The sequence below is a fragment of the Theropithecus gelada genome, chromosome X (genome assembly GCF_003255815.1).
Source record: "Theropithecus gelada isolate Dixy chromosome X, Tgel_1.0, whole genome shotgun sequence".
NCBI classification, from domain to species: domain Eukaryota; kingdom Metazoa; phylum Chordata; class Mammalia; order Primates; family Cercopithecidae; genus Theropithecus; species Theropithecus gelada.
The window spans coordinates 23,321,433-23,336,769 of record NC_037689.1 but is presented as its reverse complement, the minus strand read 5'-3'; the positions used below and the strand labels follow the sequence as shown (position 1 = coordinate 23,336,769).

Sequence of the window (15,337 nt, the reverse complement as noted above, 5' to 3'; positions counted from 1 at the left end):
GGGGGTGTGTGTCCATGATGACGATGCTTGTCTGTCAGAGGGGGAGATGCAGAGTTCCCTGAGCCCTGGCAGGTTGTGGCAGCCAGGGGCACCCCCACTGGGGGCATTTACCACCATCATTCCTGACGCCACAGTCTCTGCGGGGATCACCACCTCTCAGACCAGGCCTCCCCAAGGACGCTGTTGTCTCTTCCTGGGTACCAGGGATTGACTCAGAGCCATCATTGCTTCCTTTCCCGCAGCCATCACTGCTGGCATTTTTCCTGAACTTCCTGTGGGCAGGATGGTTTTACCCCAACCGTCAGGGCTCCGGGAACCCTTTCCCACCATTGACTCGTGCGTTCAGGGCCTGAGTCAATCGTTCCCTGCTGGCCTTTTCATTCCTGGCTTCTTCCTTTGCCAATCTCTTCCGTCGAGAGCCAGGAAGGCCCCCGGTCAGTCCCTGAAGGCCCCGGTCAGTCCCCGGCCCACTAACCACACTTAGGGAAAGCTCTGGTGAGTTTCCGACTCCCCGGCCACACTCAGGGAAGGTTCGGTGGATGGAGGAGAAGATCGGGGCGTGTAGCCAACATCTCCTGCCAATCTTGCACGTTCCGTTCCGTTTTCTTAGGCTCTGTCGTTGACCCTCCTGGCCCCTTTTTCTTCTGTTGCAGGGTCTGAGGTTTGAGGTGGTCCCCTCCAGGTTTAAAGAGAAGCTGGACAAAGCCTCCTTCGCCACTCCGTACGGGTACGCCATGGAGACCGCCAAGCAGAAGGCCTTGGAGGTGGCCAGCCGGATGCACCAGGCAAGGGGTCCCCTGCCCTTCTGTCCTCATGAAAATTCCTTTGCTCTGACGAGGGGATTTGCAGGTGCTAAATATCCATGATGCAAATAAGTGTCATTCGCAAGATACAGTTGGTGCCACAGCTGAGCTATTACTATGTTACAATGTAATGCGCTACTGCAAGTAACCTAATAGTATCATTTATGATATGGAATTAACTAAGCTTACCTGTTACTACGTGTTACAATGTTCTCTTACAGTTGATATCATAGCATCATTTATGACATAGAATTAATGTAGATTATTACTATGTGTTATATTCTCTTACAGTTGATATCATAGCATCATTTATGACATAGAATTAATGTAGATTATTACTGTGTGTTATATTCTCTTACAGTTGATATCATAGCATCATTTATGACATAGAATTAATGTAGATTATTACTATGTGTTATATTCTCTTGCAATTTATATCATAGCATCATTTATGATATAGAATTAATGTAGCTTATCTGTTACTATGTTATTCTCTTGCAATTGATATAGTGTCATTTATGATATAGAATTAACGTAGCTTATCTAATACTATATGTTACAATATTGTCCTGCAATTGATATCATAGCATCATTTATGATACAGAATTAATGTAGGTTATTACTATGTGTTATATTCTCTTGCAATTGATATCATAGTATCATTTATGATATAGAATTAATGTAGATTATTACTATGTGTTATATTCTCTTGCAGTTGATATCATAGCATCATTTATGATACAGAATTAATGTAGATTATTACTAGGTGTTCTATTCTCTTGCAGTTGATACCATAGTATCATTTATGATATAGGATTAATGTAGCTTATCTGTTACTATGTTATAATATTATCTTGCGATTGATATCATAGCATCATTTATGATATAGAATTAATGTAGATTATTACTATGTGTTATATTCTCTTGCAATTGATATGAATAGTATCATGTATGATATTCAATTAATGTAGCTTATCTATTACTATGTATTCTAATCTCTTATGGCCGGGCGCGGTGGCTCACGCCTATAATCCCAGCACTTTGGGAGGCCAAGGCGGGAGGATCACCTGAGGTCAGGAGTTCGACACCAGTCTGGCCAACATGGTGAAATCCCATCTCTACTGAAAATACAAAAATTATCTGGGCGTGGTGGTGCACGCCTGTAATCCCAGCTACTCAGCAGGCTGAGGCAGGAGAATTGCATGAACCCGGGAGATGGAAGTTGCAGTGAGCCGAGATCATGCCACTGCACTCCAGCCTGGCTGATAGAGCAAGACTCCGTGTCCAAAAAATAAAAAATAATTTATCTTGCAATTAATATAATGGTATCATTTATGATATACAATTAATGTAGTTTATTACTATGTGTTATAATATTATCTTGCAATTAATATAATAGTATCATTTATGGTATACAATTAATGTCCAGTATTACTATGTGTTGTAATATTCTACAATTAATATAATAGTATTATATATTATAATAGTATGATATAGAATTATGTAGCTTATTACCGTGCCACTATGTAATATCTGATTGCAATTAATGTAACATCATTTCTAATATAGAATTATGTAGTTTATCTGTTCCTATATGCTACAATGCAATATACAATTATAATTAATATACTACTATCATTTAAGATTTAAGATTCATGTAGCTTATCTGTTACTATGTTATGAATGTAATATTGCAATTAATATAGTAATATCAGTTACAATATAGAATTAACATCTATTACTATGTGTTGCGATACACAGAATTAGTATGTGTTACTGTGTGAGACTATGTAATATACTATGACAATATAATTGCATCATCATGTAGAATTACGTCACTTATCTGTTACTATATGCTACTATGTAATACACTATTATTTTAGTAGAGATGGAGCTTTACCATATTGGCCAGGCTGGTCTCCAACTCCTGACCTCAGGTGATCCACCTGCGTCGGCCTCCCAAAGTGTTGAGATTACAGGTGTGAGCCACCGCGCCCGGCCGTAATACATTATTATAATTAATACACTACCGTTATTTAGGATAGAGAAGTCATGTAGCTTATCGATTACTATATGTTATATAATGTATGACTCCAATTAATATAATATCAGTCACAATGTATAAAATTAACGCAGTTATTACTATATGTTGTAACTTGCTGTTACAAAGAATGTAATACTATCATTTAGGATATAGAGTAAATGTAGCTCCCCTGTTGCTGTGTGTTACCATACAATACGCCATGGCACTTAATAATAAGAAATACATTAGAGGGCCGGGCGCGGTGGCTCACACCTGTTATCCCAGCACTTCGGGAGGCCGAGGCGGGCGGATCACAAGGTCAGGAGATCAAGACCATCCTGGCTAACACGGTGAAACCCCGTCTCTACTAAAAACACACATACAAAAATTGGCTGGGCGTGGTGGCGGGTGCCTGTAGGTAGTGGCAGGTGCCTGTAGTCCCAGCTACTCGGGAGGCTGAGGCAGGAGAATGGCGGGAACCCGGGAGGCGGAGCTTGTAGTGAGCTGAGATGGCGCCACTGCCCTCCAGCCTGGGTGACAGAGCGAGACTCTGTCTCCAAAGGAAGGAAGGAGGGAAGGAGGGAAGGAAGGAAAGAGGGAAGGAAGGAGGGAGGGAAGGAAAGAAGGAAGGAAGGAAGGAAAGACATTAAAGGAAGGAAGAAAGGGAAGGAAGGAAGGAAGGGAAGGAAGGAAGGAGGGAAGGAAGGAAGAAAGACATTGAAGGAAGGAAGGAAGGGAAGGAAGGAAGACATTAAAGGAAGGGAAGGAAGGAAGACATTAAAGGAAGGAAGGAAGGAGGGAAGGAAGGAAGGAGAGAGAAAAGGAAAGGAAGAAAGCCATTAGAGGGAATGCTGTTGTGAGTAGTGCTATGAAGACAGGAATATTGATTGTGGCCTTTGGCAATGCAGAGCTTAGGCAGGCCAGGGCTGGGGGCGACTAAGGTCAAAGCTGCACGCAGATGTCCTGTGACTGCCGGCTGCTCTGTGGCTGAATTTCCAACCTGGATTTGTTTTATCACCCTAAGTATCTTTTTCTTTTTCTTTCTTGCCTTTTTTTTGTTGTTGTTGGAGACGGAGTCTCGCTCTGTCGCCCAGGCTGGAGTGCAGCGGCGCCATCTCGGCTCACTGCAGCCTCCACTTCCTGGGTTCCAGAGATTCTCCTGCCTCAGCCTCTGAGTAGCTGAGATTACAGGTGCCCGACTGATAAATTTGTATTTTTCGTAGAGACGGGGTTTCACCGTGTTGGCCAGGCTGGTCTCGAACTCCTGACCTCAGGCGATGCACCTGCCTCAGCCTCCCAAGGTGCTGGGATGACAGGCGTGAGCCACGGCACCCGGCCCTAAGTACCTTTTTCTGAAATTACATCGAACAGGTCAAAAGTGTTTTGGCCTCTTAATTCTGGCCAACTTGGGGCCCCTGGATCAACCTCAAGTAGAACCTGGAAGAACAAAAACTTATGCAACAGGCATCGTGTTTCCCGTAGTGCCCGTGACACGCTCCGTGAGTGCTGGACCCCTGATCCTGCAGCCCCTGTGGGCCCCGGCCTCACCCACGTTCCAGCCCCTGCAGGGGTACCAGCTGGGACACCCACTCATGTCCTTGCTCATGACTTGGAGCGTCCCCAGCCTGAACTTCCAAAGTCGGCCTGGCTTCGCACCCTGTGCTGCTGTTTCACGCCCGTACCAACGGGGTGGAGACTCCTCTGTGAGACCCACGGCATGTCACCACTAAACCGGAATCTTGCTTTCTTGCAGAAGGACCTGCGGACGCCCGACGTGGTCATCGGGGCCGACACGATCGTGGTGAGTGCGGCCAGGGTCCCTCCTTTCTTTCTTTTTTTTTTTTTTTTTTTTTTTGAGACGGAGTCTTGCTCTGTCACCCAGGCTGGAGTGCAGTGGCCGGATCTCAGCTCACTGCAAGCTCTGCCTCCCGGGTTCACGCCATTCTCCTGCCTCAGCCTCCTGAGTAGCCAGGACTACAGGCGCCGCCACCTCGCCCGGCTAATTTTTTGTATTTTTTAGTAGAGACGGGGTTTCACCAGGTTAGCCAGGATGGTCTCGATCTCCTGACCTCATGATCCGCCCGTCTCGGCCTCCCAAAGTGCTGAGATTACAGGCTTGAGCCACCGCGCCCGGCCAGGATCCCTGCTTTCTAACGTCCGACTTGGTTTTCACGTGCTGGGTGACTCTGCCTGTTCCGGATGTTCCGGGTTCCCTTGAAGACCGCAGTCCTTTGCCAGGGGCCAGCGGCGCCTCCTGGGTATGAACACACTGGCCTGTGGAGGAAAGGGGTGGACTCGCTTCCGGAAACTTCCATCACAAACCACCACCAGATAAGGGGCCTAAAGGCACAGGAAGAGGCCGGGCGCCGTCGCTCGCCCCTGTCATCCCAGCACTTTGGGAGGCCGAGACGGGCGGATCACGAGGTCAGGAGATGGAGACCATCCTGGCTAACATGGTGAGACCCCGTCCCTACTAAAAAAATACAAAAAAAAATTAACCGGGCGAGGTGGCGGGCGCCTGTGGTCCCAGCCGCTCGGGAGGCTGAGGCAGGAGAATCACTTCAATCCGGGAGGCAGGGGGTGCAGTGAGCCGAGATCACGCCACTGCTCTGCAGCCTGTGTGACAAGAGCAAGACTCCGCCAAAAAAAAACCACAAAGGCACAGGAAGGTACACAGTTCTGGAGGCCACAGAAGCCACACATCAAGCTGTCTGTAAGATTCGTTCCTTCCACAGGTACTGAGGAGACGTTGGTCTTGGTCTGTCTCCAGCTCCTCGTGGCTGCCGGCAGGTCCTTGTATCCTTTGGCTCCTGGTCCCGTGGTTCCTATCGATGCCTCCATCTCCACGTGGCCTTCTCCCCTCTGGGTGTCAGTGTCCAGATTTTCCTCTTCTTTTTCGGGTTTTGAGACACAGTCTCACTGTGTCGCCCAGGCTGGAGTGCAGTGGTGCGATCTCAGCTCACTGCAACCTCCGCCTCCCGGGTTCAAGCGATTCTCCTGCCTCAGCCTCCTGAGTAGCTGGGATTACAGGCACCTGCCACCATGCCTGGCTAATTTTTGTATTTTTAGTAGAGACGGGATTCATCATGACCAGGCTGGTCTCGAACTCCTGAGCTCAGGTGATCCACCCGCCTCAGTCTCCCAAAGTGCTGGGATGACAGACGTGAGCCACCGCGCCCAGCCGACATTTTCCTCTTCTTATGACGACACCTCTCATAAAGTGCCCGCCCTAATCCTGTCCAACCGCATCTTAATTACATCGGCAAAGACCCATTCCTCTTTTTTTGAGACAGAATCTCACTCTGTCGCCCAGGCTGGAGTGCAGCGGTGCGATCTCGGCTCACTGCAACCTCCGCTTCCCGGGTTCAAGGGATTCTCCTGCCTCAGCCTCCTGAGTAGCTGGGATTACAGGCACCTGCCACCACGCCTGGCTGATTTTTGTATTTTTAGTAGTGATGTGGTTTCATCATGTTGACCAGGCTGGTCTCAAACTCCTGACCTCAGGTGATCCGCCTGCCTGGGACTCCCAAAGTGCTGGGATGACAGGCGTGAGCCACCGCGCCCGGCTGAAAGTTTCCCCTTTTTATAACACCACCACCCATAAAGTGTCCACCCTAATCCTTTCCAACCGCATCTTAATTACATCGGCAAAGACCCATTTTTTTTTTTTTGAGACGGAGTCTCACTCTGTCCCCGGGCTGGAGTGCAGTGGCGGGATCTCGGCTCACCACAACCTCCGTCTCCTGGGTTCAAGCAAATCTCCTGCCTCAGCCTCCCGAGTAGCTGGGACTACAGGCACCTGCCACCACACCCGGCTAATTTTTGTATTTTTAGTAGAGACGGGGTTTCACCGTGTTAGCCAGGATGGTCTCAAACTCCTGACCTTGTGATGTGCCCACCTCAGCCTCCCAAAGTGCTGCGATTACAGCCGTGAGCCACCGCGCCCAGCCCATGTCTTTTGTTTATAAGCCACTCAGTCTATGGTATTCTGTGACAGCAGCCTGAGATGGACTAAGACATCCCATAAGAAGAGGAGATGAGGACAGGGACACACACAGAGGGACGACCCTGTGAGGACACAGGGAGAAGACGGCGTCTCCAAGCCCAGGAGAGAGGCTTCAGGAGGAACCAGCCCTGCCCACACCTGGATCTTGCCCTTCCAGCCTCCACGACCGTGGGAGGATAAATTTCTGTAGTTTAAGCCACCCGGGTTGTAGGACTTTGCTATAGTGACTTGAGCAGACTAACACATCTGCTCTTAAGTATGTACCCAAAAGGATTCAAAACAGGTCTTCAACCAAAAACTTCTACATAAATGTTCACAGCAGCACCATTCACAACAGCTAAAAAGGCAGAAACAGCCCACGTGCCTTTCCGTGGATAAATGGATAATTACAACACGGTCCATCCACACACAGTGGAATACTATGCAGCCATGAACAGGAACGAGGCTGGCCGGGCGCGGAGGCTCACGCCTGTAATCCCAACACTTTGGGAGGCCGAAGCGGGTGGATCACGAGGTCAGGAGATCGAGACCATCCTGGCCAACGTGGTGAAATCCCGTCTCTACCAAAAATACAAAAAACTAGCCGGGCGAGGTGGCGGGCGCCTGTAGTCCCAGCTACTCTGGAGGCTGAGGCAGGAGAATGGCGTGAACCCGGGAGGCGGAGCTTGTAGTGAGCCGAGATCGCACCACTGCCCTCCAGCCCGGGCGACAGAGCGAGACTCCATCTCTAAAAAAAAAAAAATTAGCTGGGCGTAGTGGCGGGCACCTGTAATCCCAGCTACGTGGGAGGCTGAGGCAGGAGAATCACTTGAACCTGGGAGGCGGAGGTTGCAGTGAGCTGAGATCGTGCCACTATACTCCAGTCTGGGCAAAAGAGTGAGACTCCATCTCGAAAGGAAAGGAAAGGAAAGGAAAGGGAAGGGGAAGGGGAAGGGAAGGGGAAGGGGAAGGAGAAGGGAAGGGAAGGGGAAGGGGAAGGAAAGGGGAAGGGGAAGTGGAATGGGAAGGGGAGGGGAAGGGGAAGGGGGGGAGGGAAGGGAAGGGGAAGGGGAGGGGAAGGGGAGGGGAAGGAAGGGGAAGGGAAGGGAAAGGGAAGGGGAAGGGAAGGGAAGGAAGGGGAAGGGAANAAGGGGAAGGGAAGGGAAGGAAGGGGAAGGGAAGGGAAAGGGAAGGGGAAGGGAAGGGAAGGAAGGGGAAGGGAAGGGAAGGAAGGGAAAGGGAAGGGAAAGGGAAGGGAAGGAAGGGGAAGGGAAGGGAAAGGGAAGGGAAGGAAGGGGAAGGGAAGGGGAAGGGAAGGGGAAGGGAAGGGAAGGGAAAGGAAAGGAAAGGCACAAGGAACATGAATGAACCTTGAGAACATCACGCTCAGTGACGGAAAGCAGGCACAGAGGATGACACGTTGCAGGATTCCATTACTATGCCGTGTCCACAACGGGCAAACGCACAGTGAAAGAAAGAGGATCTGGGGAGGGGCACTGGGGAGGGACAGCTTCGTGGGGCCAGGGTCTCCTTCTGGGGTGAAGAGAACATTCTGGAACCAGGCAGGTAGCGGTAAGGCAACGTGGTCAGTTCAGGTAGTTGTTTGATACGGTGACCTCGGGCCGTGTCCACTTCATTTCCATAAAACGAGTGACTTCTGCGAATGGGGCCGTGGGGCTTGCGCGGGCCTGACTCAGGCGGCGGGGGACCAACTCCCTGCGTTCCCTTCCTCTCGCAGACGGTCGGGGGGCTGATTCTGGAGAAGCCGGTGGACAAGCAGGACGCCTACAGGATGCTGTCCCGGTGAGCACCGTGCTGGCCTCGGAGCTGTCTCAGGTTCTGGGCCAGAGTAGCCGTCATATCCGGCCGGGTGTCCTGGGCAGCAGGGTGGATCTGTCTCAGCTCTGCCGTCGGAGCTGTGCTGTCTGTGCTCCTCTGTCTGCGCTGTGCTGTGTGAGCCGTGCTGTGTGAGCCGTGCTGTGTGAGCCGTGCTGTCTGAGCTGTGCTGTGTGAGCTGTGCTGTGTGAGCTGTGCTGTGTGGGCTGTGCTCTCTGAGCTGTGCTGTGTGAGCTGTGCTCTCTGAGCTGTGCCGTGTGAGCTGTGCCGTGTGAGCTGTGCCGTGTGAGCTGTGCTGTGTGAGCTGTGTTGTGCGAGCTGTGCTGTGTGAGCTGTGCTGTGTGAGCTGTGCTCTCTGAGCTGTGCTGTGTGAGCTGTGCTCTCTGAGCTGCACTGTCTGAGCTGCGCTGTGTGAGCTGTGCTCTCTGAGCTGCACTGTCTGAGCTGCGCTGTCTGAGCTGTGCTGTGTGAGCTGTGCTGTGTGAGCTGTGCTGTCTGAGCTGTGCTGTCTGAGCTGTGCTGTGTGAGCTGTGCTCTCTGAGCTGCACTGTCTGAGCTGCGCTGTGTGAGCTGTGCTCTCTGAGCTGCACTGTCTGAGCTGCGCTGTCTGAGCTGTGCTCTCTGAGCTGCACTGTCTGAGCTGCGCTGTCTGAGCTGGGCTGTGTGAGCTGGGCTGTGTGAGCTGTGCTGTCTGAGCTATGCTGTGTGAGCTGTGCTGTGTGAGCTGTGCTCTCTGAGCTGTACTGTGTGAGCTGTGCTGTCTGAGCTGTGCTGTCTGAGCTGTGCTGTGTGAGCTGTGTTGTGTGAGCTGTACTGTCTGAGCTGTGCTGTGTGAGCTGTGTTGTCTGAGCTGTGCTGTCTGAGCTGTACTGTCTGAGCTGTGCCGTGTGAGCTGTGCCGTGTGAGCTGTGCTGTCTGAGCTGTGCTGTGTGAGCTGTGCTGTGTGAGCTGTGCTGTGTGAGCTGTGCTGTCTGAGCTGTGCCGTGTGAGCTGTGCTGTGTGAGCTGTGCTCTCTGAGCTGTGCAGGGAGGCAGGCACCATCCCTCCATGCTCACCCTTGTCTGGGATTCTGCAGCACCGATCCCAGAGTGTCTCACGCCCACTGCAGACTGTTGGGGCCATGAGAAGTTGGCAGTGCCCTGTCCTTCCCACTGGGTGTCCTGGACCTGAGCCCACAGCCTGGCATCTCGTTCCCATCCCAGGACATGGGAGAGACGCGCCCCTCCCTGCCCGCCATAGGCCCAGCTGAGGGCTGCCTGGCCTGGGGCCTCCCGTCAGGGACACGGCTCGTGGGATTTGTGACGCCTTCCTTGGCCTCTCCGTAAAGGTTTCCCTGGAGACCACATGGCAGGACCGTCGGGAAGCAGAGACTGGGGATGGAGCCAGGACCAAGGGGACAGAGCCAGGACCAAGGACACCTCGCTGGCTCCCTGGTTTTGAGACTCGCTTTGTAGCTCCCACGTTTCACAGCACGGTCACCGGTTGTGTCTTGCAGGTTGAGTGGGAAAGAACACAGCGTGTTCACAGGCGTCGCCATCGTCCACTGCTCCAGCAACGGTAACCGCGGCCCGGGGATCAGGGTCCCCCCCAGAGGCCGACAGAAGAACCTGGGACATTCTCGGGACCCTGGGCTGGAGGGAGGGGGACGGTTACCCACCCCCACCCCCAGAGGGGTTTGTGCTCATGGCCTGCCTGGGAAAGTTGTCAGCCGATTTGGAAGAGTGCAGGAGAAAGGAAAACGTGCGCTTTGTCTCTCTTTCTTTCTTTTTTTTTTGACACAGAGTCTCGCTCTGTTGCCCAGGCTGGACTGCAGTGGTACAATCTCAGCTCACTGCAACCTCTGCCTCCCAGGTTCAAGCGATTCTTCTGCCTCAGTAGCTGGGATTACAGGCGCCCATCACCACGCCCGGCTAATTTTTGTATTTTTAGTAGAGACGGGGTTTCACCATGTTGGCCAGGCTGGTGTCGAACTCCTGGCCTCAGGTGATCCACCTGCCTCAGCCTCCCAAAGGGCTGGGATGACAGGCCTGAGCCACCACGCCTGGCCCCTTTCTCTCTTTTCTTGTCTGAGACGAACCCCTTTCCCCCATGAACCATCCATATCTGAACTGTGCGCTACACTCGAGTCCACACCTCCACAGCACAGCCATGCCACTGTCAGGGCACGGCGGTGACAAGCTGGCGTCCAGGCTCACCCCCAGGGCTCTGTCCCTGCAGACCGTCAGCTGCACACCAGGGTCTCGGAATTCTACGAGGAAACGACGGTGAAGTTCTCCGAGCTGTCTGAGGAGCTGCTCTGGGAATACATCCACAGCGGGGAGCCCATGTGAGTCTCGGGGCGGGGGGAGGACGGGGGACACGTGTGGAAGCCTCTGGCCACCCTCACACGCGGGGTCCCACTCGGCCTTTGGGAAAGAAGGAGGCCTCTGTTCCTGAGGCCGTGTGGCAGAGGGAGAGCCGCCCGGCTGGGAAGCACATATATCCCTGGGCACACCTGTACTTTTCTGAGCCACCCACTGCTCACTGGGGGCTCGTCCAGGCACCTGCTCAGGTTGGGTCATTTGCTCCAGGGGCTCACAGAACTCAGGACAGCACTTTTCCTTCCCAGTTCCTTCTTCACGACCACACTGAGCCATGGAGGCTCAGAGAGCCAGACTCCCAGGACAGAGAGGGGCTGGGTGGGAGCCAAGGGCTGCGGTGGGGACGGGGGAGGCCCTGGGCAGGGTAGAGAAGTTCATGCCGTGGCAGGAGGAGACCCCAGAGGTCTGTGCCCAGCATGCTGGCTGCAACTAACACTGAGAAACGGTGTGATCCAAAGTCACCCTAAGAGGTGATTCTAACTGTCGTCCCTGCCAAAGAATGGTGAGCGTGGGAGGTCTGCCGGCACCAGTCGGCTTCACTCATCATCCACCATCTGCGTCTATATGTGCTATACTCATCTACATCACACATCATGTCTACATAATGATACATTATATAACGTAACGTGATAGAATTATATTTACAATTACATATAATTTATGTATTACACATATATTAATCATACATAATTATATGTTATGCAAATAATTTATATATTATATATTTGTAATCTATTGTGTTATATATTATACTGTAATATGCACATATAATATATTTTATTATAGATTATATTAATCATAATTTTGATTGATATTTAATGATTAATTTTTAATGATTAATTTTAATTAATATTAAGTAATGATTAATGTCATAATTAATATTAATGTAATATACACCATTATAGATACTGTTACAATAGATTATATTATAGATTATATAACTGTTAAAATAGATTATGTAATAGGGACTGTTATATATAGTTATATATAATCGGTTATATGTATTATCAAATGTAATTATATATTTATATAATATAGAATTATATATATAAATCTATGATACAATGGATAATATATGTATTAAATATGAATAGATGTAACTATACATATTAATACATATTAATCACATACTATATATTATGTGTGATTATATGCATATTATATATTAAATTTATGTAATTATACATAGTAATTATATATAATGTATAATATATAAATATATAATATAATATATTATGTTATGTGTGATTATATGCATATTAATTATATATTAATTATATGTAAGTATACATATTAATTATATATGATACAATATTATATAAATATTATATATATTACATAGTCCCTATTACATAATCTATTTTATATATAATATAAACATATATAATTATATAATATAATATAAATATAATATATAATTATATAATATATAATATATAATAATATATATTATGTACTATATAAGTATAATTATATTAAAAATAATTACATTAAATATATTTTTATATTATAAAAGTATACAAAAAACTTATATATTTATATATATAAATAATTTTATCTATTTTTTTGAGACAGGGTCCCACTGTCACCTGGGCTGCAGTGCAGTGGCAGTCATAGCTCCCTGCAGCCTCAACCTCTCAAGTCAAAATGATCCTCTCACCTCAGCCCCCCAGTGGCTGGGTCTACAGACGGATACCACCATGCCTGGCTACTTTTTAAAAATTTTTTGTAGCAATGGGGTCTCACTATGTTGCCCAGGCTGGTCTTGAACTCCTGGTCTCAAGGAATCCTCCCACCACAGCCTCGTGAGTAGCTAGGACCACAGGCACACACACCAACGCACAGGCCCGATTTTGTTTTTGGTTTTTGTAGAGATGGAGTCTGCGTAACATATATATGTGTCTTAACCTAGAGGATGCTATGTCAACTGAAATAAGCCAGGCAGAGAAAGATACCACAGGATCTCACTTATATGGAATATAAAACGGTTGCACTTAGTCAAAGAATACAAGATTTAAGTCAGGGCCAGGTGTGGTGGTTCACGCCTGTCATCCCAGCACTTTTGGAGGCCGAGGCAGGCGGATCACCTGAGGTCAGGAGTTTGAGACCAGCCTGGCCAACATGGCGAAACCCCATCTCTACAAAAAATACAAAAATTACCCGGGCGTGGTGGCGTGCACCTGTAATCCCAGCTACTCTGGAGGCTGAGACAGGAGAATCGCGTGAACCCAGGAGGCGGAGGTTGCTGTGAGCCGAGATCACACCACTGCACTCCAGCCTGGGCGACAGAGCGAGACTCCGTCTTTAAAAAAAAAAAAAAAATTAAGTGAGACGGGAGGAAGAATTTCAAGGCTCTTTCCAGCCTGGTGACTGTGGCTTTCAGTAACACTGTCTTACTGGAAAATTGCCAGCACACTAGATCTCAAGTCTTCTCCCCACACACACAAAATAAGTACATGAGGTGCTGGATAGGATAATTGGCTTGATTTAATGATGTTACATGTATACGTATGTCAAAACATCCCATTTAACACATGAAATTTTTTTTTTTTTTTTTTTTGAGACAGAGTCTTGCTGTGTCAGCCAGGCTGGAGTGCAACGGCGCGATCTTGGCTCACTGCAACCCCTGCCTTCCAGTTTCAAACGATTCTCCTGCCTCAGCCTCCCTACTAGCTGGGACTACAGGCACCTGCCACCTCACCTGGCTAATTTTTGTATTTTTAGTAGAGACGGGGTTTCACCACCGTTGGCCAGGCTGGTCTCGAACTCCTGACCTCACGCGATCCACCCGCCTCGGCCTCCCAAAGTGCCGGGATGACAGGCGTGAGCCACCGCGCCCGGCCTTGCCCTGAAATTTTTAGACCCGGAAACTTTTCTCCCCGTCGTCACCTCTTAACCTTCCCCTGCCCACCCAGGGACAAAGCTGGCGGCTACGGGATCCAGGCCCTGGGCGGGATGCTGGTTGAGTCTGTGCACGGGGACTTTTTGAACGTCGTGGGCTTCCCGCTGAACCGCTTCTGCAAGCAGCTAGTGGAGCTCTACTACCCACCCCGCCCGGAGGACCTGCGGCAGCCCGTCCAGCACGACTCCATCCCGGCCGTGGACACCTTCGAAGACCTCAGTGATGTGGAGGGGGGCGGCTCGGAGCCTGCTCAGAGGGAGACGGGCAGCCGCGACAAGAAGGCCGAGGTGGGAGCGGCCGGACAGGCCACGGCCGAGGCCGAGTGCCACAGGACTCGGGCGACCCTGCCCCCGTTCCCCACACGCCTCCTGGAACTGCTGGACGGCTTTAAACTATCAAAGGTACCTGTGTCTGTCTCCTCAAGTTGCTTTCACCGATAACCCCACACACTCGGCTTGAATCAACAGTCCTGGAGGCTGGCAGTCTGAGGTCAAGTTCTCTCAGGGCCACGCTTTGTCCGAAGGTTCTAGGGGAGGCTCCTTCCTGCCTCTCCCAGCTCCTGGGGGCTCCTGGCATCCCTGGGCTTGTGGCCACATCACTCCAGTCTCTGCCTCCGTCTCCACGTGGCCTCCTCCTCTGTGTCTGTGTCTCCTCTTCAGTCTCTTACAAGGACACCTGTCACCGGATTTTGAGGCCTCCCTAATCCACTGACTCCAACTCATCTGAAGTCCCCTAGCTTACTTACGTCTGCAAAGACTCTTTTTTTTTTTGAGATGGAGTCTGGCTCTGTCGTCCAGGCTGGAGTGCGGTGGCGCCCTCTCAGCTCACTGCAAGCTCCGCCTCCCGGGTTCCCGCCATTCTCCTGCCTCAGCCTCCTGAAGGGTTTCGCCACGTTGGCCAGGCTGATCTCGAACTCCTGACGTCAGCCGATCCACCCACCTCGGCCTCCTAAAGTGCTGGGATTACAGACGTGAGCCACCGCGCCCAGCCTGAGGCCCCGTCTTTCAGCCGTTCTGCAGGTCTGGGCTCCCAGGGTCCCCTCACGGTGCACAGCAGACTGAGAAGGGATGTAGCCCTCCCAACACCAGGGGTCCCTTACAGGGCAGCCTCTGGGAAGCAGAGGTGGGGATGTCAGGTGCAGGAGGGGGCGCAGGTTTTGGGGAGACAGGGAGACCGGGCTGACACCTCCTGTCAGTCATTCATCATCACCAGGACAGAGAACATGCGGTGAATAAGGAATAAAGGTAGTTACGGCACATATTCCATCTGTGTTTCTAATATACTAAGTGGTGATTATTAAATCACCACCAGATGGATTAGAAACAACAGACATTGATTCTCCCACAGTCCTGGAGGCTGGAGATCTAAGATCCAGGTGTGGGCAGGGCTGGTCCCTCCTGAGGCCTCTCTCCTGGGTTTGGAGACGCC

General features: G+C 50.2%; 1 protein-coding gene across 1 annotated transcript in view; it reads left to right on the top strand.

Annotated features, from left to right (window-relative positions):
- Nucleotides 1-659: 659 nt before the first annotated feature.
- Nucleotides 660-15,337, top strand: part of ASMTL (acetylserotonin O-methyltransferase like) — a 28,653-nt gene continuing 13,975 nt past the window's right edge. Inside the window, exons 1-6 of the mRNA XM_025373342.1 lie at nucleotides 660-785; nucleotides 4,580-4,627; nucleotides 8,550-8,614; nucleotides 10,143-10,204; nucleotides 10,865-10,973; nucleotides 13,923-14,310. Of these exons, the coding sequence (XP_025229127.1) occupies nucleotides 735-785; nucleotides 4,580-4,627; nucleotides 8,550-8,614; nucleotides 10,143-10,204; nucleotides 10,865-10,973; nucleotides 13,923-14,310 (723 nt within the window). The 5' untranslated portion in view covers nucleotides 660-734. The remainder of the gene's footprint in view (nucleotides 786-4,579; nucleotides 4,628-8,549; nucleotides 8,615-10,142; nucleotides 10,205-10,864; nucleotides 10,974-13,922; nucleotides 14,311-15,337) is intronic.